The following is a 26,125-nucleotide window of genomic DNA, read 5'->3' as shown; positions in this document are numbered from 1 at the left end:
TGATAAACATTGCTTTACATATAGTACTGGTATGTTTTGCTTATCAAGGAGATTGGAGTTTGAAAGACTCACCTCAAAGAAGAAACCGAATACAGCGAGACCGTCGGACTTGTCAGCAGCGGTTCCTATGTCACCGTACTTTGTGTTGTAATGGACGAAGTGCACCTTTAACATATATGAAAGTTTCTTGACTTTTCTTGAAAGAATTGAACAAGATATTTTTTTCAAAGACATTTTCAATCAATCAGATCCTATATATTATATATAGAGAAGACATCAAAACAATTAGACTGACACAATTTAGCGCACTATTACGTCACGTATAAAATAAAATCGTCGGTTTTTGTTCGACGTTGCAATATTTTGTATAAAAATAACTATTTAGCTATCGTAGACCACACGATGCTGACCTCCATTGGATAGGACCGGCCCCTGTAAGTGTGTTCGGATCCCATAGCATTGTTTGACCCCCAGTGGAAGTGGAATTGTGCCAGCTTGAACGTCCCGGGAAGTCCACCATTCCTAGCCGTCACAGCTACGTTCCCCTCAAGATTAACTTGTACTGTTGATAAGATTGGAAGAAAAGGTTTAAAGAAATATTCAAAACTATTTGAACTTCCGAATTTACGCTCGGTTAATAAGTGAATGTGTATGTGTAATAGTGTCAGAGCACTGTAATATCGTATTAAGTGTGAGAGCACTGTGATCTTGTATTAAGTGTGAGAGCACTGTGATATCATATTAAGTGAGAGAGCACTGTAATATCGTATTAAGTGTGAGAGCACTGTGATATCGTATTAAGTGTGAAAGCACTGTGATATTGTATTAAGTGTGAGAGCACTGTAATATCGTATTAAGTGTGAGAGCACTGTAATATCGTAATAAGTGTGAGAGCACTGTGATATCGTATTAAGTGTGAGAGCACTGTAATATCGTATTAAGTGTGAGAGGACTGTAATATCTTATTAAGTGTGAGAGCACTATGATATCGTATTAAGTGTGAGAGCACTGTGATATCGTATTAAGTGTCAGAGCACTGTGATATCGTATTAAGTGTCAGAGCACTGTGATATTGTATTAAGTGTCAGAGCACTGTGATATCGTATTAAGTGACAGGGCACTGTAATATCGTATTAAGTGTGAGAGCACTGTGATATCGTATTAAGTGTCAGAGCACTGTGATATCGTATTAAGTGACAGGGCACTGTAATATCGTAATAAGTGTGAGAGCACTGTGATATCGTATTAAGTGTGAGATCACTGTGATTTCGTATTAAGTGTGAGAGCACTGTGATATCGTATTAAGTGACAGGGCACTGTAGTATCGTATTAAGTGTGAGAGCACTGTGATTTCGTATTAAGTGTGAGAGCACTTTGATATCGTAATAAGTGTCAGAGCACTGTAATATCGTAATAAGTGTGAGAGCACTGTGATATCGTATTAAGTGTGAGAGCACTTTGATATCGTATTAAGTGTGAGAGCACTATGATATCGTATTAAGTGAGAGAGCACTTTGATATCGTATTAAGTGTGAGAGCACTGTAATTTCGTATTAAGTGTGAGAGCACTGTGATATCGTATTAAGTGTGAGAGCACTATGATATCGTATTAAGTGTGAGAGCACTTTGATATCGTATTAAGTGTGAGAGCACTGTGATATCGTATTAAGTGTGAGAGCACTGTGATATCGTATTAAGTGTGAGAGCACTGTGATATCGTATAAGTGTGAGAGCACTGTGATATCGTTTTAAGTGTGAGAGCACTGTGATCTCGTATTAAGTGTGAGAGCACTGTGATCTCGTATTAAGTGACAGGGCACTGTGATATCGTATTAAGTGACAGGACACTGTGATCCCGTATTAAGTGACAGGGCACTGTGAGCTCGTATTAAGTGTGAGAGCACTGTGATATCGTATAAGTGTGAGAGCACTGTGATATCGTATTAAGTGTGAGAGCACTGTGACCTCGTATTAAGTGAAAGGGCACTGTAATATCGTATTAAGTGACAGGGCACTGTGATATCGTATTAAGTGTGAGAGCACTGTGATATCGTATTAAGTGACAGGGTACTGTGATATCGTAGTAAGTGAAAGGGCACTGTGATCTCGTATTAAGTGACAGTGCACTGTGATCTCGTATTTAAAAGACCCTTGTTAGTTATTGTCCTATCAAGCAAGTGATGATAAATTCAATGGCTACGTAATGTTTTAAAATGGCTACGTAATGTCGTAAAATACTATAGTCAGTAGGTGTAAATTTTCTGACCCCCTTGTCGGTTGTTTTATTACAACATATTGTATACATAATGTTGGTAAGTATATTACACTTTGTAGATTTACTGACCCCTGTGTCTGTCGTTGTGTATTGTATACACACAGCGTAGGTTAGTATATTACATTGTGTAGATTTACTGACCTTCCATGTAGGTTGTTTTGTATTATATATACATAATGTAGGTAAGTATATACACTGTGTAGATTTACTGACCCCTGTGTCTGTCGTTGTGTATTATATATACATATTGTAGGTAAGTCTATTACACTTTGTAGATTTACTGACCCCTGTGTCTGTCGTTGTGTATTATATATACATATTGTAGGTAAGTCTATTACACTTTGTAGATTTACTGACCCCTGTGTCTGTCGTTGTGTATTATATATACATAATGTAGGTAAGTATATTACACTTTGTAGATTTACTGACCTCCATGTAGGTTGTTTTGAAACATATATACATAGTGTAGGTAAGTATAACACTTTATAGGTTTACTGACCCCTGTGTCCGTTGTTATATATTATATATAAATAGTGTATGTAAGTATATTACACTGTGTAGATTTATTGACCCCTGTGTCTGTCGTTGTGTATTATATATACATAGTGTATGCAAGTATATTACACTTTGTAGATTTACTTACCTCCGTGTCCGTTGTTGTGTATTACATATACATAGCGAAAGTAAGTATTAAACACTATTGCCTAGATAAAACTTGCCCCCGTGTCCGTTGTTGTACAGTAGTGGCCCGTGTATGGTGCTGTTATCGTAGTTGGTCATTTCAAACATTCCAAGACTTGTTCGATATGTCATCAAAGACTTTTCCGGCAGGTCGATTGGACTCTGGCTGGTACCGCTACACAGAGAGTAGCTGTTAGACCAGTTATCAGGACCTAGTGGTGGGGGAAAACAATCAAAATGTCCCTTTAATATCAGTGAAACTATACAAACCTAAATTGAGTAACAGTTAGACGGCATATGATTCCGTAGGTAAGAAATTAATGAATGAATGTTTATACCTCAAACGTCGCCAATCATTTTTAAATAAAAAAAAATTGGCATGTCATATCACATTCTTCAGAATTGCTATGGTTTATAACGAGTGCAGCGAGCGCTTTCTTTTATCGTACGCGTGGTATAAGTAACACAAAACGAAACTACAATACTATGCGATTTTTTTTTCTTTACATCGTGCAGAACGGACTTTGAAATTTGTGACGCTCTGATTGGTTATTAATATATCAGAAGCTAAACAATCGCCGTTTTAAACATCTCTGTGGGAATAAAAAATATGTTTCAAATCGTATCTTGTTTACGTGATCTTTGCAAACGTGTTCTTCATAGTTTGAAGTGTTTCTTCCCTTAAACGGATTTAAAAATTAAAGTTATCGACGTTTTTGACGAATCAGGTTTCGCAATAAAAATGTTTGCGGTTTGAAAATCACGGGCTTCAAAATTTGTCACATTCTGATTGGTTGAAAAAGACCGGAACAGAAAACTTCACCGTAAAGCCTGCATTACCGAACGCGAGAAGATATATCCGATATAAAATTATCAACAAAAGATTGTGCCAGTCTAGTCACCTAGTACAAAGGATAACCGGTCAGACAAAGGGTTTCTTTGTTTATCAACGACAATGCTGATGAGCCGCCTGAGATACAGGACACATAATGCTGTGACCCATATATCAGCATAGCATATGGTATATTTAAGACATTTGTAACGAATTGGTCCGCTGTGGTTCAAGGTGGGAAGTCGAGGGGGATTCGAGATTCATTTATAAATAATAAGGCGGCAGGCCAATTGCTGGATGTTTGTAATGTGTTAAGAAAAATACATTGCCATACTTTTTAAATGCACAAAATGTATTTAGACGTGTTGACAAAAGGTTTCTTTTTGCAAGATATTTCATTAGTTTTGTCACTTCTTTTTAATTAAAAACAACGAAACTTACACAAAAGGACAAACACCAAGCATTCCATTAAGTCCCCCCCTTTGCATGTACAATGTCTTTTACCATTAACGTTATTATTTCTAATATTTGTTCTACCCTTTCATTGTATCTGTATCTAATGAAGGCGTTAATTGCACTTATTTTTTGTAAACAAATGATACATGGTAATAAATGATAAATGCATACTTGCCAACCTTTTGAATTTTTGTTATGGGGGAGAAGCTGTGTGCTCAAAATCAAATATTACAAAACATGAATAATTATAAAAGATGTGTATATGCCCATAGGGAAAAAACCCCACTTTAGAGTGTCAATCGTCTTTTTAGTTGGTTTCTGATGAAATCATTGAGTATCAGAATAGATAAGCAAGTTAACAGGCTAAAAATGGTCAATTCTAGCACAGACTTAGATAGCAATCTAATTCCGTGGGTAGGCCTATGAGTCAAGATGTGTTAAGGGGACGTAACTCACGAGATCTGGAAAAATAAGCTACATGTAGATCTATATTTTTCGTCAATTCACCAAGGAATTAGACTAAACCTAGGTCCATGACTTTGACTAATTTTTACATGTTTCACTTTTGAAAACGTGTGAAATAATCAGTTATAATATGAAAATGAAAAATTGATCTGGTCACAAACTCTAATTATACTATAAACTCCTGAGATACCTGGTCACAATCACTAATTATAGTTCACCGAGTTACATGTACCTAGTCACGAACAGTAACAGACGCACTACCTATTGACAACTGAGATACCTGATCACAAAAAAATATAGTTCTCTGAGATACCTTGACACGAAAACTTACCATAGACCACTGAGATACCTGGTTACAAACTCTCACTATAGACCACGTGCACTGAGATACCTGTTTACAAACACTTATCATAGACCATTGGTATTCCCTGTCACAAACACCTACATTAGACTGTTGTCGTAACACTTCCTCAGAGATCAAGTCCAGTCACTTTTGATCACTTTTTAAATATCGAGTTTGTGAGGTGTTTACATATTTGACAACTTCAAGGACGAGCACTGCTTTAATATGCTATTTTCATTCATAGCCTTACACATCGAGGTGTGAAAAATTAAGTGTATAATTTACAAAATCATATAACATGTAGTATGTCAGGTTTTGACTGTATTGTATTGGAGGTAATTTAAAAGCCTTGCAGCTCTGAACACGTCAGGTTTGTTTTCAGAAGCTGAAATCATTAATATGAATGTACGCATCCAATAAAGTGTGCTATAATCATTTGAATAACTAAAACATATCGTCTGATGTCGATTACTTTTTTGAATAATTTTAGAGATATAGTTTGAAGACGCTTCACGATCATTAGATTTCTTTACACACGTCTGCCACGCCATCGGTCATAAAAATTCAATTTATCATAACTCGGTCAATTTTTCAAATATCTGGCTGAAGTTTGGTACATATAGGTGTATCATATAGCCATATGAATAACACACAGGGGCTCGGTTTCGTGATACTTTCGGTTACTTTTTATCCGGTGTTTATACACATAAAAAATGAGGGTACTGAGTTTGTTTTGATACCCTCAATTTTTATAAGCTTTTCGAATGTGTATAAACACCGGATTCGATACAAAATGTTGCTGTTATTTACTGGTGTGTATAGGTTTAATACTAACCGAAAGTATCCTGAAAACAAGCACCTGTAGAACAACATCTTCTGATGTCGCTTACTTTATAGGCTAATTTTAGAGGTAATCACACATGCGTGGCACCACGCCGACGATCGTAAACATCTAGCTGAAGTTTAGAATATACACCAATAAAAGTCTTATGAAAAACATGTCCTCTTATGTCGCTTACTTGAGTAAGTATTTTTAAAGATATTGTGTGGCGATGCTTTCTTAACTGTGCAGGTTAGTAACCACACGTGCCACACCGCCGATCGTAAAATTCTATTCATCATCATAACTCGTTCAATTTTTCAAATATAAAATTGAAATTTGGTATAGAAGTGTAACTTTATGTACAGATTTGATGGCATGTCCCAGTCTATGTGTGCATACATCAACTGGACATTCGAACATCTTGGTAGGCAGTGAGTATTACATTTATGATTTGTGAACTTAAGCTAGAAAATGGATTTTTTTTAGCTATCAAAGTCTTTGTGTTGACCTCTTGTGAATGCCTTTTGTTCGTCATATTAACCTTTAAACCACTTCAGGTAATATTTGAAGAAAAGTTCCATGGTCAAATGCAAGCCAAATTTATGAATAACATGTGGATCTAGTCTGCCAGGGTTTTGAGGCCAAAAGAGGTCAAATTGACTAAATTTTCAACAGTCTTCTTATTCAGGCACAGAGATGCTAAAATCAATTACTCTTCATAGATGGAAAGTCCTGTAGGCCCATTTAAAATTTATGAATATTTTGCTACCTCTGGATCATTCACTTGTCCTTAGAAAGGGTTAATGTTTAGGCTAAAACAAAAACAACATGTTCTTCAGTCAACATTCCAGAGAAAAATAGGGTTGGTCAGTAAGCAGGCAATTTCATTTGATTTTTTAAATTTTCATGGATCAATATATTTAATCTTTGCGTATTGCAGAGTTATCTTCTTTTGTAAGCAGGTATTGATTGTTACGTCATTGTTTTGTGTGAGAAAATTACGTCGTTTTCTCAAAAATTGATGACGTTACTCTCGCGAACAAATGACGTAACAATCAGTACCTGCTCACAAAAACAGATAACTCTGCAATAAGAAAAGACGGAATACTTACAGGGTAATAACAAATGTATGAAAAATGAATTTCTATGCATTTCAATTGTTATTATTCTGTCAAGAATGTGGTCAGGATCCCTTGACCATAACAGTGCAAGTATTTTTTGCCGGATTATTAAAATAATCTTCATGGATACAAAGTAGGTGATAAAATGTTCCCTAAGGTCCACAGGAAAAAAATAAGGTTTGTCATGATCAGGTTATCCGAAGTTTATGTAAATCTTGTTTATGGCCTTACTGTAGTATATATGGGGAAATAACACTTTTGGGTACAAATTCAAAGTTGATTGAAATTACCATCATGTGACTAAATTTTGATGTTTTGAAAATTAAGAACCTGGCCCTTCCCTAGGGCCTGTAGAGGGCAAAATTGCTGAAATGTCAACAATATTCTTCCTAAGATCCAGATATGCTAGAATCAAACACTCTTCATGGTTGGAAAGTTCATAAGTCGCTTTATCTGAAATTGTTATTTCATTACCCCGTGTCATTCATTTCTCCACTATATCCCCTTTTTCGGAAAATTGTCAGCGATACAGACCGTATGTCAGACAATTATGTACCCACCATAAATGATATATCAATAATATATGCTGGTCACTCCCAATATGAATATCCCTCAAGGAATTCATAAAGCCTTTTTTGGATTAAGTGAACTTTTGTTCTGTTTTTGTTTGATTTTTACATCACTACAACAAATAACATAATTGCATTACAACTCAGGTCCATGTATCTCTTAAGCTTGTATAACATACGAACACTGTTGTATATGTATAATTTATGTGTTATAATTGCAATGGTCCTGTTTATATCTATCGCAGCATCTGGTTTCTGAGGATACTGGTACAGTGGTATCATGCTTTAGGTTCAAAAATGTTCACAATATAATGCTTTTTTCCATTACAATGTAAATGATTAAATTGTTTTAACATTTGGTTATTCAAAAGGAATGGATATTGCAGCCATTGCTTCTCCAATATTGGAATATTGAGAAATAGAATGCTGGTTTGGAGCTACAAAATGGGAACCATCATTATATATAATTACTTCATATTGATTTAGAATCGTCTTTCATAACTACTTAGAACTGATTTAGAATCATCTTTAAGCAAATTTTATTGTGTTTGCATGTCACCTATAGACCAGGTAAAGCTTGTAAATGAGAGATGTTGTAACATGATCAATTCTTTATTGTTTGTCCGTGTGTACTTAGAAATTACCATGCTCTTTACAGGTTATGTAAAGATTGATAGACTCATACTAACTGTGATTGCTCCTAGGGTTCAGTCACTCCAGCATGGTGACTTTATAACATTGAAATCATCACATGGTTGAAATCAGTGTCCTATAATGAAAAACACCTACTGGCAATCCATAGACAACTACCAAAATTTTCCGCAGGTCTGGTACCACAGGAATACAATCATGCTAGTCTCTTCAAGAGGTCATACATGGTCGAGATATACAACATAATAATTTATGAACTATAGTTGGAAGGTTGTTTCGAAAAAACAAATACAAGCCCAACTTATGTTTCAAAGTAAACATTGACATTTTTTACTAGTCTGGGGCATGGGGCTTGGCAATTTAGGCAAACATATAGATTTTCATGAACTGACCTCACTGTGTCGATAGGATTTGACATTTGACCTTAACTTTTGAAAACGTTGGACTGGGGCATATTTTTTTTACTATTTCATCTGGAGTAACCAGATTTAGTGTACAAGGACATCTTTTGATGGCGAAGTGAATAATGCAAGATTGTGATGTATGACTTGACCTTTGATCTTTACTTTTGAAAATATTTGTACGGGGCATATGCTTTTTCACCTGGAGTAACCAGATTTGGTGAACAAGGACATCTTGGGATGGCGGAGTGAAGTAGCTCACTATGACCTCACTGTGACCATTATGCATTCTGACATAAGTGTACTGTTTGTGTATAGAAATTCTTACCTGTGGCCATGGGGGTCTATTGATTGCCTTGCAATACTTAGCCTTGTTAATTAATATTTTCTATGCACAGTAGAACATATCTCTTTCATTTTGTCTTGAGAAATTTTGTTCTAAAGGAATCAGGCAATACATTGACAAGGGTGTTAAAAATAGTAAATAAGTAACAACAAAAAGGCCTACATGGAATATCTGACAGGTTTTCTTAATTAAAATACATTCTTTTAAACTACCATTCATTTCTTTTTCATGGAAGAATATTCAGCTCACTTATGTCCTAAGGAGGGATTCTGTTCGTTTTGTTACCCTAAAATTCTTAGCTGGGGCACCGATACACTATCATCACAAAGGTTACTGCACTATGTGCGCTCGCTTATAGGCAGTGCCTATTTCATATTAGGGTTTAATGTCCTATCAAAAGCTACGGTCATTTAAGGAAGTGAAATTCCTTCAGAGTATCACATCCTGTATAGAAAGTATAAAAAATAAATCAAATAACTTGTGGTCCTATAAACACAATTAATCAATAACATGCTATGATGCATTCAATTGACATCACTATGATGAAAACTAGTGACGTCATAATGGTGTATTCCTGTGACGTCACCATGCTGTATTTAAGTGATGTCGTGTTGCTCTCTCTGTCACGAGTTTTAAAGATATTAGTACACTGGTACATCATCAGTATAACTAGCGATGCCAGTACATCCTTATAAATCTGGGTGTGTTATAGTCTACTTGTTTTGCTATCGAGTGAGATTACCTTTAGCACCGTGATAAGTCCATGACGCTGAAATGAAATAAAAAAAATAGAAATATTAACCAGTAAATTAAAGTTGAAAGAGCTCGGGAATGCCAAGTTATAATTAATTATAAAATATGCCTTCCTTCCTTTGTTCTTAACCGGGTTTGTTCGGGTTTGGATCTGATTAAAATCTTGTTCAAATAATAAGCCAACACGTTATTTAGGGGCATTTGACACAACATGGTTATTTTACTAGAAAATGGATAACCCTAAAATATCACATTTACCATCAAATACCCTAGCCTATTATAAAGAAGATAAAATTTGGAAATGAGAAAATAATATGTAGATGGGAATTTACCATTCAGTTAAAATTAACTACTAGTATATTATGTCCATTCTAGTAAAAACAACTCTTTGAAAAGTATACACTAGGGTTCTTATAATGTATCGACCGGAATAACATAAGCTCTCAAGAGTGTATATCTGGGCCAAGTACCTCAAAAGATGATTATCCTAACCAGTGATAAGTGCAAATTTTATTTTTTTGTGTATCTTTTAAACAACTTTCCAGATATCTGATAGTTGTGAGATTTTACCTGGTATATTGACAAGATCTGTAAAGGTTGTAAAATATTGTTTACAGTGATTACGCTAAGCACTGTTTGAACAACTGGGACCAGATGTCACTTACAGGGTGTGGCCTGGTAACTGATGTACACGTTCCTCCCATTCAATGGCTGCACAGGTCGGAAGTTATCTACGGTTGACTGGTTGGCGTTGTCCATTATTGTACGGAATTTACTCATCTGCAAAAAAACAACAATGCACCACATCGTCAAAACTGAAACTAAATACAACAACTAGAACAGACGGAACATCAACACAAGGGGACAGACGGAACATCAACACAAGAGGACAGACGGAACATCAACACAAGGGGACAGACGGAACATCAACACGAGAGGACAGACGGAACATCAACACCCTAAGGGGACAGACGGAACATCAACACAAGAGGACAGACGGAACATCAACACCCTAAGGGGACAGACGGAACATCAACACAAGAGGACAGACGGGACTTCAACACAAGGGACAGACGGAACATCAACACAAGAGGACAGACGGGACTTCAACACAAGAGGACAGACGGCACATCAACACCCTAAGGGGACAGACGGAACATCAACACAAGGGGACAGACGGAACATCAACACAAGGGTACAGACGGAACATCAACACAAGGGTACAGACGGAACATCAACACAAGGGAACAGCCGGAACCTAAACCCAAGAGGACAGACGGAACATCAACACAAGCGGACAGACGGGACTTCAACACAAGGGTACAGACGGAACATCAACACAAGCGGACAGACGGGACTTCAACACAAGGGTACAGACGGAACATCAACACAAGCGGACAGACGGGACTTCAACACAAGGGTACAGACGGAACATCAACACAAGCGGACAGACGGAACATCAACACCCTAAGGGAACAGACGGAACATCAACACAAGTGGACAGACGGAACATCAACACAAGCGGACAGACGGAACATCAACACATGTGGACAGACGGAACATCAACACCCTAAGGGAACAGACGGAACATCAACACAAGCGGACAGACGGGACTTCAACACAAGGGTACAGACGGAACATCAACACAAGCGGACAGACGGGACTTCAACACAGGGGACAGACGGAACATCAACACATGTGGACAGACGGAACATCAACACCCTAAGGGAACAGACGGAACATCAACACAAGCGGACAGACGGCACATCAAAACAAGAGGACAGACGGGACTTCACCACAAGGGACAGACGGAACATCAGCACAAGGGGACAGACGGAACATAAACACAAGAGGACAGACGGAACAACAACACAAGAGGACAGACGGGACTTCAACACAAGAGGACAGACATCACATCTAAAAGAAACGTTTAACGCTTGTGGTATCTGCATGTATCAAGTCAGCATAGTGTAATATTAAATATAGGGGAAAACGTCGGTCATCAACAAAATAATGTTTAGGCTATCTTTTGTGTGGTTTCAGCTGGATAAAGAGCTTGTTTGATTGCACCTTGTCGGTATTTTTTAAAGACAAGAAGTACTGACGTCAAATTCGTAATTGACATTTTTCCACATAATCCTGTAACAATGTAGACTGTAGGAGAAGGATCTTAAACTCACCTGGAAACTTGATATAGGAATGGCTTCCTCAAAAACTGTCCATGTCACACTTTGGAAACAACCAGGAGTGGTAAGACTACCTTGGTAACGGTAAAACTTATCAAGGTTATTGCTTGGCAACAGAGTCATCAAATTGAAGGAGCTGAGCGCTTTGTCGTCCTCTGAAAAAGAAGATGATATTGTAATGACTTTCGTTTCTATTTTTTCTTTCTTCTTTTCCTCTGTATTTTATCATTAATAATTGTCATAAGTCTTTTTTATTACATGTTCTGATGTTGCTGTACATGTTACCTTAATGTGTATTGTCAGTTTATAATATTTTGATATTGAAAACAGGGTGGTCAATTTAGCAGTTTTTGTAACTTTGATTGTTACAGACAGTTTCTATATACTATATATATGATATATGTTCGTCTCTGCAACTCTATCAAAATTTATTGATATGTCTCCGTTTCCCGGAATCCATGTTGATTTGATTAAATTGCTTATAACACGTGCTTTGATTATGTTACTATGAATTTGTATATGTCACCAAAGCTGTCTACGATTGGTGCGTATTTAATTTTCTATAATTTTTTACAAGAATATGGTATATCATTTAAGTTGTCTACGACTGGTGCGTATTTAACTTACTATAATATGTTACAAGAATATGGTATGTCATTTTAGTTGTCCATGATTGGTGCGTATGTAACTTTCTATAATATGTTACCAGAATATGTTATGTCACTTTAAGTGTCTACGAATGTCGTGTATTTAACTTACTATAATATGTAATGTCACTTTAAGTGTCTACGATTGTCGTGTTTTTAACTTACTATAATATGTAATGTCACTTTAAGCGTCTACGATTGTCGTGTATTTAACTTACTATAATATGTAATGTCACTTTAAGTGTCTACGAATGTCGTGTATTTAACTTACTATAATATGTAATGTCACTTAGGCTGTCTACGATCGGTGCGTATGATGGATTATCATTTGTGGAGATCTGTAAAAAAAATTAGAACACAAAAATCAGTGACTCCATTCATTGAATATTATCGTCCATCACAAACTTTTATATACCAAATCAGAAATCACAAAACAATTATTTATTCCAAACTGTTATATTATCTGATGCGCACTGACAGTTTCAAGAGGGATATTGATGTTTTATCCAGTTTTGACACGTTAACAGGCTAATGAGTTCTAAACATTAAGTGACCGGGAACCTCTATACTTGTTATAAATCTGTATATCAAAATTAGATTTATCAGTAAATATCCTTATCGACTCCGCCTTCTTAAAATGGTTCGTATTCTGTCGATTATCTTTTATGTGCAGTCTATTTCGGAACACTTCTCTAAGTCGTTATTGGCGAGGTAAATCAACGGTTCAATCGAACGTTTGTCTTACGTCTTATCTACAACGTGATTAGCTAGCCATGTTGATTGAACCTTTACGTGAACTTAAATACATATATATTACGAGCTGACTAGCAAAGGCTTATGTTTAACCTGCAATGTTTAACGAAAATTAACATAAATTTTAATAGGTTATTAGCTGACCATCAAATAACCGTTAATCCCGTACACATGGATACTGTCCAAATAAATCAACAGCAGTCGAGGTCCGTCGTTTTCACTCAGACAAGACTGCTAACCCTGCTATCATTGACTTTATTCTAATTAAAGTACATACGCATAGTAACTAAAAATATTTCTTGAACATTTGACCACACATTAATTTTAAAGTGATAATAACACTATGGTTTTATAGTATCACTAGTATAATTTATGTGGCTTTACTTACAGTGAAGAAAGCGCCAAGGACAGCTAATCCATCGGGTTTGTCTATAGCTGTGCCGATGTCAGCGTATTTTGTGTTGTAGTGGACGATATGCACCTAGAAATGGATATAAGTGAAACGTTCATCAAGACATTGACAGAAAAGGAGGAGGGCGATTTCATTTACTTTATATAAAACAGATACCATATAGATTATACCGGAACTAACCAAAACCTAGGTCTGCCCGACCCATGCCCTCACAGTGACAGATAAATAAGCTTCTTGAGTTTCAGAGTCTTTTAACGTAAACCGTAATGACATGAGTGTTTAGAACAAAACAGAAATAACGGAAGACGAGTAACAAGTGTTACATAATTATACTCACCTCCATAGGATACGCTATACCATTCATGGTGTGCTCTGAACCCTTCGTGTCTACTGAACCCCAATGGAAATGTAACTGCGCAGCCTTGAAGGTTCCTGGCAACCCTCCCTCGGTTATTGTCACGTCTTCAATATTACCGGAAGTAATGTCGACTTGCGCTAGACGAAAGTGATGACATTGAAAATAGAACTGACAGATGACAACGAATGAAATGCAAAAAAACAAAGCTTATTAGGTAAAAATATAAATGCATATCAAAAGAGACTTCATGGTTTAGAGCTGGTGTTGATATCGGTAAGATTAAGCGCAAACTAGTAAAAATCACACATACCTCCATGACCGTTGTTGTGGAGCCTAAGAGTAAAATCGGAGAGGTCGTTGTAGTTATTGAAGCTGAATGGCTTCAGGTCAGGGTTATAATACACCGTGGAAGGTAAATCGATGGGACTCTGGGAACTCTGGCCACAGATAGGGTATGTATCATCCCAATGGCCAGGTCCTGTAATAAAGATAAGATTTTCAGGAATAAACAGCGCTGCCCCTGCTCGTCCCGACAGGAACACGCAGTGCTGTCCCCTAACAGTACGTACAGTAATTATACTACACAGTGCTGCTTCCTACTCTTACTCAAGGGAATTATACTTAGCACAGTGCTGCCCCTACTGGTCCCAAAAGGTATACACAGTGCTGCCCCCTACCAATACTTACAGTAACTATACTACACAGTGCTGCCCCCTACCAATACTTACCGTAACTATACTACACAGTGCTGCCCCCAACCAATACTTACAGTAATTATACTACACAGTGCTGCCCCCTACCAATACTTACAGTAATTATACTACACAGTGCTGGTCCCTACCAATACTTACAGTAATTATACTACACAGTGCTGGTCCCTACCAATACTTACAGTAATTATACTACACAGTGCTGCCCCCAACCAATACTTACCGTAACTATACTACACAGTGTTCCCCCTTACCAATACTTACCGTAACTATACTACACAGTGCTGCCCCCTACCAATCCTTGCAGTAACTATACTACAAATTGCTGCTTCCTACTCTTACTCAAGAGAATTATACAACACCATTCTGTCCCTACTGGTCCAAAATTTAACCCACAGTGCTGCCACTACTCGTCTTAACAGGAATACACAGTGCTGCCCCCTACCAATACTTACAGTAACTATACTACAAAGTGCTGCTTCCTACTCTTACTCAAGGGAATTATACAACACCATTCTGCCCCTACTGGTCCAAAAAGGAACACACAGTGCTGCCACTACTCGTCTTAACAGGAATACACAGTGCTGCCCCCTACCAGTACTTACAGTAACTATACTACACAGTGCTGCTCCCTACTCTTACTCATGGGAATTATACTAAACGCAGTGCTGTTCCTACTCGGCCCCAAAAGGAATACACAGTGCTGTCCCCAACCAGTACTTACAGTAACTATACTACACAGTGCTGCCCACAACCAGTACTTACAGTAAATATACTACACAGTGCTGCCCCCTACCAGTACTTACAGTAACTATACTACACAGTGCTGCTCCCTACTCTTACTCATTTTCCTACTGGTCCCAAAAGGAATACACAGTGCTGTCCCCTCCCAGTACTTACAGTAATTATATAACACAATGCTGCCCTCTCTATGTACGATTTTCATTAAAATGTGATGGTTCGTTTTAACAAAACATTGCCAAAGTCATACTGCGGAGAAAACCCCCAGAATATAACGAAGTGTATTTGATTTATATACAACGAACCCATACACCTATATGACCTTCTACGATAAGATTTAAAAGGTTTGAAAAAACAACAGAGATGAACTCCTGTAGAATTCGACATCAATATAAAGAGTTACTTCTCTTTAATGTATATATATAACACGTTTAGCATTGCAAAAATAAACAACCCTACACATGCAGAAACGATGAAACATTTCTCTATTTCTATTAAGGATTGCATTGGGTTTCTTAACATTGCATTGGATTTGCAAATACTACACAAATTTGTTAGGTTAATATCCCTTTAAAAAGCTCACTAAACAGCCGTCGTCATAGTGACGCGAGTAGGGTCTGAATCTACTCTTACTTACCATGAGTGCCTGTGTAAGACCAATCTGAAAAGAGGATAGAGTTCATTAGTTTTTATTCCAGTAAACTATTTTGTGGGCTACATTTGTTGCGGTTGTTCAGGGTCACGTGCAATGTAGGATTAGAGGCACATATTCCGTCTTTTCGTATTGTAGAGTTATCTGCTCTTGTGAGCAGGTATTGATTGTTACGTCATTTGTTTGTGAGAGAAACGTCATGACATTTTGAGAAAACGACGTAATTTTCTCACCCAAACTAATGACGTAACAATCAATACCTGCTCTCAAGAGCAGATAACTCTGCAATACGAAAAGACGAAATACATGTATGATGGTGATTTCCATATAAAAGTTTGCATCATAATGTATGAGAAAATACACGAGTAAAATCAATTTGCTTTACTTCTCATTAAGCTTACATATCAATTGAAGCATTTCTAATGTTAAGTTGATAATTTTTACCATAACTTTTAAAATGTGTTTGCCTTTATCACTTCGAAATCAGAAGAATCCAAAGTTACCATCTAAGTTAAAAACTTACAGGGTATACTTGTCAGACTTAAAAATAAATAAAAACTAGAAAAGAAATAAGTCTAGCTGTTCAAAGAATGGTAATCTTAACGAGGCAGTAACGAGCAGATTATTCAAAATGATGCATGTACATCTGAGAAATATTTTTAAACTGAACAAATATTGTTTTGTTAAGAATCTTCGTTTAATCTTTAACAAAAAAATTCTTAGATTAAAATGATAACAGCAGCAGTTCAAAACAGAAACACGTGATGACAATATTCTGACTATACGATGTCAACTTAGATCAACCTTAGCTAAAGATACTCCATTGTTTTGTGGACCATCATTACACTTTGTTATATAAACATACTTAAAACAGGAAGTAGCCTGTAACGTGTCTCCATTAGTCACACTGTTAGTACTAAACAACAAAGGAGCACTGCATTAACTCATTGTAATGATAAAATCTAAAAAAAGATATCTTTATTGCAATGACATTGTGAAGTTAATCTTAACTCGGTCATGCAAAACATGTACACGTTTGTTATCAACAGGATTTAAAATTAATGGGTTCAGATTGTGTAGATGATAAAAACAAGTTGTTGATTAACCCGATACATATCACCTGTTATAGTCACAGCCAGTAACGACATAACTTACAAAATTATAGCAAGACATGGTATTAAAAAGTGCATATGCATAAATCACATAAAATAAAAACTTCCTATTAACACATCTTACAATCTCACTTTTCTTGGATCTTATTTGTTATATTTCTAATATTTCTCTAGCTATTGCCAATACCCCTTCCACTAAAAAGCGAAGGGTATCAATTTTGTTCATGAAAATAAAATTTGGTTATCAAAAAGATAATCGCGTATTAGGCGACAAACGTGGGGAACGCAATTTTATTAGTGATTTGCCGTTTCACCATTTTTTTACCTTTGCCATATTAATGATACTTACGAGCTGATGCTAACATTGATTTTATCATTTGACTTATGATTGCGACAATTGTTATTTTCCTGTTCATTTATGAAGATGTGACATTATTCGACCAAGGTTAACATAACAACTAGTAGACGCTTGCGCTTCTGGAACACCTTGTCTTATCCTCCTTGTATCTTTTAAACTGTCTCTATATACATCATTTATTTGTTTGTTTAAATATATATGCTCTAGTTTCTTCGATTTTGATATGATGTAAGTAGTAACTACCCTCTCGGCTTCACTAGCCTAAATCTTCGTTTTTTAGTCATTAGGTTAAATTTTCTTAATTTCAATATTTTGTCGTAACATGTTATTATTCCGTGTGATTTTGTTATGTATCGTGATAAATGTGCGAATGGCTTTGAAACTTTCACATTATGTTGTATACACTGTTGCAGTTTCTTTCTCGCCCCATATACTGATTTTTTGTGTAATTCGTTTTATACAAACTTGCGTTCCTTATTTTCTGACTCCCTATATAATATCACTGGCGCATAGTTTTGATTTATAGACAATACGGGCGGGCCCATATTGGTCGTATAGTAAGATATGTAAACTACCTGTGTACCGTTACTAATTCATTGGAGGTTCACACAAATAAAAAGTATGCAAATTGTTGAAATACGACACAGTTAAACATACTGTTTTTGAACCCATTTGTTCAAGGTCGATACCTTTGATCGTTTAGTTTTGGCGTGGTCTAATATCTCCGGACCATCATACTGTGCTCCTGTCCCGTAGAGTTTAATGTAGAGATCGTCTAACACGGTGTTTAATTAGCATGTGTACACTTAAACAACTGATAGTATTGCGCTGTATAGGTTCCATGATTTATAAGTTAAACACATCATGTTTTAAGTGGTAAAGATATGAATCTTTCAAAAATGAAGAATTTAATAATGCTATTTTCAGCTCTTTAAAGATACCGTCTTTAACATGCAATACTATATTCAAGTCTGTTAAAATACTGTGACCTTTAATGGGTTAACATTTTATTACAGCAAAAATAAATTCATTTTGATTATTTAGTTCCTTCAATTAAACGTTATAAATGTCTAAAGATACTGAGATTTTACCGGGTGTCCTTTTATATCGTAAGTGATCCTTGTATTTACATAATGTTATGACTCAAGTTTCTACTGCTGTGAACAACGACATTTACAACGAGAACATTTACTTCAATGTAGTTCGAACCATGCGAATGTCTTTTTGTCGTTCGTTGTAGATTATTTAAGTGAAAACCAGATGCCAATTCAGTTTAGCGAAGGTTCTGACGTTTTTATCTTATGTTTAAGCAAACTCTATTGTTTCTTATACTTACTACAATAATTATTACTCTGCAACACCATACTTTGACAAAAACCTTTTGAAATGACAAGGTCCAAAATCTAAGGCCTTCGCTTTCGATAAACCAATCAGCTCTGTACACTTATATTTTCCCTGAAGATTTGGAAAGCTCACAGTTTACAATTAGATTGGTTTCAGATATAGAAATAAAATCCGACTAATCGCTAGGCTTATACCTGATGAGCTACCTAAAGGCGATCAATGTGATATTCACGTCGCCACCTGATTCTTTTGATGTCGTTGAAAGAAGATCAAAGATGTGCAGGGACCCGTATCAGGTAGTCGTATCATCTACAAGATGGCGAGTACTTATCCCTCCATTTTGTCATGACATATTTTATTGCTGATGAGAACACAGATATATCGAAAACGAAATATTTGTATTCCAAAGATGTAGAGGGCCTTGCTTTTGTGATTCTGATAAAAGAAAATATTCAACACAATACATGCTACATGGCTAACAACACATATAGTCGTCTCGTCGTGTGCTGTCAATGAAGAGAGCAGAAGGTATGTGGAAGGTATCAATATAAAGTGTGTAATTATATTCAATAAATTGTACAATTAACAACTTACTTGTTATGTTAAAAATAAATACAATTTACCTCTCTGTTAGGATGTATATAAAAAAGAGAACATGGACAATTATCTTAAATGTATCAGATTTGGATAAATGTTTAATCACAACGCAATGTAGTGAAAATCGTTTACTTTCTTGATATGCCATGTGGTTTACTGATGTATCACGTGGTTAACTGATTTGTCGCGTGATCAAATCAGTAGTTTTAAGGGACAAATCAAAATCCGTATCTAAATATGGAATATTATTGTGACTACATAATATATATACATATGAGTTTGTCTGATTGTTTGTTATACAGTTATCAGTGTGCACTTAGTTTATTCCATAGAACTACAAAGTTAAAGATAATAAAATCACAATAAAATGCACCCATTTGTATCATCACTAGTACTGTAGCTATAATGTTTTGCGGTAATTTTCAATATTAAAATATCTCTCTGCATCGGTGTACATCAAGTATATATCTGACGGTGATATTTATTTGTGTTTAAGATGGCTTGACTTTGCACATACAATCTGTTACCTTTGTTACGCCAGTTGTATAATCAAAAATATAAAAGTAGAACGTGAACTACTGTGAATTTCTTCGACGAATTTTCCAAAATACAATAATACTCAATGTGATAAAAATATTAACTGTATATTAAATGACATGGAACTAAGTGTATAGTGTGAACATACTTGATGACGAAATAAGAAATCAAATCTTCGAGATATCGTAAAGTAACAATAACATTCACCCTCCCAAAAAACAACTAGAGAGACCATGAGATAGTGAAGGGTAAACATTTCTCACTACACCAAAGGCACTTTTAACGAAGACTCTTACAAATAACTAACTATGGAATTAAAGTGTGAACTCTTCAGAGATCTAAATCTGCAATCTCAGCGTTTTCTATTATAATTGACCATCACTTATGTCCTGTACAATCTAGCGAACGCTATCTGTCTCATTAGAGCTGCAAGAATGACCACTGTGAATACATGGTCAGTCGGGAAGAGGGAAGAGCGGACAGACAAAATGAGACCTCACATGAAATGACCTTTAAGGAGAATAAGTATTTCGTTGACCCGATCAGTTGAAAATGTGGAACTTGGTCTTGAATCGCCTTAAGCCTAAACATTTAAGAAGGATCAACTATGCTTACATTGGGATCAATTATGTATATATTACAACTTAAGTATACTAACGATTAAAGAAAATCATACTCTGGCCTGTGTACCTAAACTTAACGCATGGGCTTTGACCTCTCAACACTTTTGATGTCGTACATATCAAAATATTATCTTTTGTACTTGTATAGTTCTATTTCTTGTTCCTTGATGGATACTAGCCTTCGTTCAGGTGTGAAGAGCGATACGAAAAAATATATTAACGTATGTCGATTTTTTATAACGTGTATTCAATTGCTAATGAGCTGCACTTGAAACGCCATACTCTGTGAGGATACTGAACAAACGGGGCATCTAGATATAAACTGCCGTCACCTGCCATAAAAAATTGTTTACACAGATATTTTATATATTTTACCATTAGCTAAACTGTTTAATCACATATACTATCCCCAGGTTATTTTTAGTGGAAGCGTTATTTTTGTGGTTTTCGACGAACAAGGAATTCTAGTCATATGGTATTACACACAAAACAAATTCGAAAAGCTAATGCAACATGGTCGAGATTGATATTGTACAATATAGAATATCTACCAAGCGCTGTACGAATTTTGTCGGCCAGAGACTGTTTTCGTCAAAATCAAAGTCAACTTAGAAACGATGACCTTTTTTTTTAATAACAACATGGTTATACACAGTCTTAACCACAGTCTTAACCACGCTGTACTAGTCAGTCTTCGGCTGTATAAAATGTCGTTTCTTTGGTTTTAAATCAATAGTCCGGTGATCCAATTTCTAAACTTACGATCAGATAACTTACAAGTATTTTCATGGCATTCTTTCTTATCTGGTAGCCTACAGTAATGGTTGTTTTATGTGAACTTGGCCAGATTGAAACCAAATAAAATACTATAGTATCAAGTGGCAAGTGAATTATTGAGCTGCGTCCCAAACACTCCTTACAAACAACCGGGACAATAAACTCAAGAAAGCAACAGGAACTGAAAAGGTGACAAAACAACAAAACCAAGCGACAAGACAAAACAATAAAAAAGTCATCTTAAATTTCCTACAAAATACGCATGGTAGGCAGGTGTTCAAGTGGGAAAAACTGACACCAAGTGTTGGAAATCGTTTTTCCGGCATGACTTTAGCTTTGCTAAAACATTTATAAAAAGAAAACCACATCGTGCTGATTTTTATGAGAAATGATAAAGACGAAATAAACAAAGTACAATCAAGAACCATTGTAAAACAGGCAGCGGGGCTTTAACGGGATTCCAACCCTGGACCTCATACTGATAGACTGTCGCTCTAACCTAAGCGAGGTTAAGAGGAGGTTACGGTATATATAAATCACCACGATGCAGTGAGACAGGTATCCTTAAAAACCTATCCTGTAGGTCGTTGGTGGTTTTCACACTTTTCTGGATATGACGTCATTGTAGGTTCTACCTATGGTCCTGAAATGTTTTATGTTTACGGAGAACATTATATTGTATCTGGGTGTTTAATGCCTTTTGTTTGGGTGTTTATTTCTGTTTTTGCGTCTGATTTGTCATTGTTTACTGACGATGTATTACATAATTATATCTATATTACCGTATGTCCTACCTTGATAACATGACACATGGAAATCAATCCTATGAGAAACTAGTATAATTATATCAACCTTTTCAGGTCAAGGTCAGGCTAAAATCTTCTCGATACACCCCTTCAGAGCAATTAAAAATCTCATCCAGCCAAAATAAAACTCAACAGACTTATACACAGAAACAGCGGAAGTGACCTTTCTGTTGGATTACAGCCCAAAACGGCAGGATTGTTGCATTTTTTCCCATGCGATCGTCTATGAATTATGCACGAAATAAGAACACCTTATGTATCATACGTCAAGGTCGACGATTACCAATAGGCTGAAGTGAATGGCCCTCAACACATATTGACATTCTAATAGAGTTTTGATTGTTCAGAGAACACTGAATAGGAAAGTGTATACATCCTCCGATAGGGTGAATGACATCCAACATCACACCAATCAAGCGAATTGACTTGGTGGTGCGGGTCGCTACATGGTACATTAACTCTCATCTACCTTACTTAATATGCGTGTTTTCAGTGTATGATTATGTTTATTGAGAATGATACCCTTTACACTTGTCATAAACTTGTTTGATTCTATTAGCCATAAACTGTCGGTCAAAGGTTACTGAAAGTTTAGTAAAACGTTGAAGATGCATTGATATCATTTCAACAGGGGAATGCTTGGCTGAAGATTGAGCTAATAAATAATAGTGACCTATTTATTAAATTCATAAAACCGTTGTAAATGGATTGAATCGTACCAATCATTTATATACATACCTGATAACGAAATCATAATTGAAGTTAATCATTTGAAATACGACAGGAATTGGATAGATAACATTCGTACATAAAAGGTTAAACTAATCTTATGAAAATCACATGGGAAAACTGAAATTACGGTAGATCCAACACTTTTTTACGTTTATAATGTTATAAGCCTATTCTATTTATTGTAACAAGATTTTCTATTTGGAGAGCTAATTGGAGTGGAAGGTAGAAGGTGATCCGTTTCCGTTTTTGGATGTTGGATGTTGGCTGGGGAGAAGTGGAGAGAGAGCGCGCGCAAAATAGTCACCAGAGCTGAATGACGTATGCCCCAGTTAATGGTCTAGATTTAAGCGGCACAACTTATTTAAAAATCAAAATAATCAAATGCTATTTAATTCGGGGAAATGTATATCTTTACAATACCTTGCAATGTGTCAAAAATTGGGACATATACACAATACAATATACAACACAGCGTCAACACTTAACGACAACATCTACCCTAGCGTCAACACGATACAATATTTAACACAGAGTCAATACATAACGACAACATCTACCGTAGCGTCAACACGATACAATATATAACACAGAGACAATACATAACGACAACATCTACCGTAGCGCCAACACGATACAATATATAACACAGAGACAATACATAACGACAACATCTACCGTAGCGTCAACCCGATACAATATATAACACAGAGTCAATACATAACGACAACATCTACCATAGCGTCAACACGATACAATATACAACACAGCGTCAAAAGATATCGACAACATAATCCATTGCGTCAATACACTACAATACACGCCTTAATGTCAACATACAACAACATGGACCATATTGTAAACACACAACTACAGCACATTGCATAATTTTAACACACAAAAACAACATCTACTTTTTCGATAACCCGATAAAAATTAACTGAAATACTGCAAAATTTGCAGCACAACTTTCCATCGATTTAATAGGTAAACCAAAAGAGGGAATATTTATGACAATGTGTATTGTATTGTTTGATCTATATTGAAATAATACGCAGTTAAACCAATGGAATTATTTCTGAATATGTTTGTCTTGAGTGACAGAGACAAAAAAGAAGCAATCATTTACATTAGCATACCAAACTAGCTAGCGTGGCATGCTATTTTGAAAGAGGTAAGCCTAATCCCTAACAAACCTCAGGCTTGGGCATTCTCCATTAAAATGCCTTGTCTGGCTAACACATTATACATGTAATTATTACAGTCACGGTATACCGTAATGTATATGTTGTGCAGGTAGAAGTACAGGGTGTACTAGTGTCCAGATATGAGGGTAACATAGCCATTCGAGTCTTGACGGTTCAACGATTCACTTCAAGAAATTATATTTCCTTTTGTTAAACCATAGAATTATGAAACTTCCCCGTTTTCCTTGAGACAGGCACGAACTCCAGGGAAGATTCTGGAAAAGGAATTCCTAGCGTCTGCCAGGACCCGGATTCAGGACGAAGAGAAGGGAGAAGGGAAGAAGGATCGGGCACGTGCCCTTTGTATTTCATGTACTTGTCCTTTAATAAAATGGTTGACCGTCGAAGGCCACTCCCATACATAGGTGTTGAGTTTTATATGATAAATGCTTTATGTTCGGTTGAACGTAGTGAGTTAGAATCATAACTAAATTAGTCCTGATTGTAAGCACTGATTGTAAGTTCTGATTGTAAGCACTCCAAAAACAATGTACATATTTTTATAATGTTCATTACAACAATATAGAAAAGAAATGTTTTTAATGTCTGTTAACAAAGGATATTACGACTGGATCGTTGCTCAACGCCTGCTGCCGATACTTTTTCTTCTCAAAATTCCATTAAAAAACCATTAAGACGAAAAGCATAACAAAGGCATTAAATACTATTGTTGAAAGAATAACGTATGCACGAGTGCTATCGTTTTCATATATCTTTGTGCTTGAAAAATATTATTTTTGACATTTGATTTGAATGTGCGATAGTGAATCATTTAGTCATTCCTTTATCCTAGAGCTGCACATTTTAACGCAGAAAGTAATGGGTATACACTCACAAAACAAAATAAGCGTTTAGGGTAGTGAAAACAGATTTAGAATTATGTAATTTTTGTATTTATGGATGCGAGTAATTACATGATTTAAATTCTAAACAGGTATTCAATGGCGTAGCATGAATGTTTTCCGACTATAAAGAGATGTACAAACAGGAATCGTACCTTAAAATGAAAACGTAATATTTTACTTATAAGATTTTAAAAGGAAATTTCATAACTATTACCTTAGTAAAGATATGATGAAATGGTATCTTTTATATCTATTTCTCTTTTTGACCATTGCAAACTTTAACAGATATGCGTTAAAATTGGTTTATCGTTTTAACGTGCTATTTCAACTTCACAGCTATCTGAAAACATATATTTGTAAAATAGTTACTATAAAAAATTACAAGGAAAACTGTTTAAAACTGTTTTAAATAAAAGTGGATGCATATCAAATCATAAAGTATAATGCTAGGATATTAAAAAAGATCGTATCTGTTACTTACCCGCCGCCTCGCTAATGACATGAAACACTCCAAATAACTGCACAAGTAAATAGGTACACTTCATCACGCTGACAAATTGTTTAAACTATCCAAAAGCAAATATTTTCCAAATATCTCGAAAAGTGTCTAAGATAATTTACAGATGATAATTAGGTCAATTTTTTAAAATTATTTCCTTCTTCCCCGCGGAAAAAGTCTGTAGACATGGGATACACCTAGCAGTGAAGGGAAACAGAGCCACCCGGTACCAGGTGTGTTCTTATACTTAAGGGTAGTAAGTATGGAGCGCCCTCAGTGCAAACCATCTGTGGCCTATTCATTAGTGTGTATTCGGGTGAGGCGTACGTAGAGTAGTATTTCATTGTGTTTTGAATACATCCTTGTATCTTTCTTATTTCGTTGTCTCAGATTCGCTTTGGTACTGATTTGAGTTAAACGTTTATTTAGAAGGATTGTTTTCGGTTAAGTTAGAACACACAGGGGTATTATTTTAA

The 26,125-nt window shown here is 35.9% G+C and overlaps 1 protein-coding gene across 1 annotated transcript in view; it reads right to left on the bottom strand.

Moving 5' to 3' along the window:
• The window catches only part of LOC110441790 (carbonic anhydrase-like), a 30,953-nt gene extending 5,066 nt beyond the window's left edge, over window positions 1-25,887 (bottom strand). Inside the window, exons 1-12 of the mRNA XM_021485042.1 lie at window positions 25,632-25,887; window positions 16,161-16,184; window positions 14,383-14,550; window positions 14,052-14,209; window positions 13,691-13,783; window positions 12,821-12,887; window positions 11,897-12,057; window positions 10,382-10,496; window positions 9,706-9,732; window positions 2,995-3,168; window positions 411-562; window positions 73-165 (exon numbers count right to left, since the gene is read on the bottom strand). Of these exons, the coding sequence (XP_021340717.1) occupies window positions 73-165; window positions 411-562; window positions 2,995-3,168; window positions 9,706-9,732; window positions 10,382-10,496; window positions 11,897-12,057; window positions 12,821-12,887; window positions 13,691-13,783; window positions 14,052-14,209; window positions 14,383-14,550; window positions 16,161-16,184; window positions 25,632-25,695 (1,296 nt within the window). The 5' untranslated portion in view covers window positions 25,696-25,887. The remainder of the gene's footprint in view (window positions 1-72; window positions 166-410; window positions 563-2,994; window positions 3,169-9,705; window positions 9,733-10,381; window positions 10,497-11,896; window positions 12,058-12,820; window positions 12,888-13,690; window positions 13,784-14,051; window positions 14,210-14,382; window positions 14,551-16,160; window positions 16,185-25,631) is intronic.
• Window positions 25,888-26,125: the final 238 nt, after the last annotated feature.

The sequence above is a fragment of the Mizuhopecten yessoensis genome, unplaced genomic scaffold (assembly GCF_002113885.1).
Source record: "Mizuhopecten yessoensis strain PY_sf001 unplaced genomic scaffold, ASM211388v2 scaffold716131, whole genome shotgun sequence".
Lineage (NCBI taxonomy): Eukaryota > Metazoa > Mollusca > Bivalvia > Pectinida > Pectinidae > Mizuhopecten > Mizuhopecten yessoensis.
This window is presented reverse-complemented; position numbering and strand designations above follow the sequence as displayed.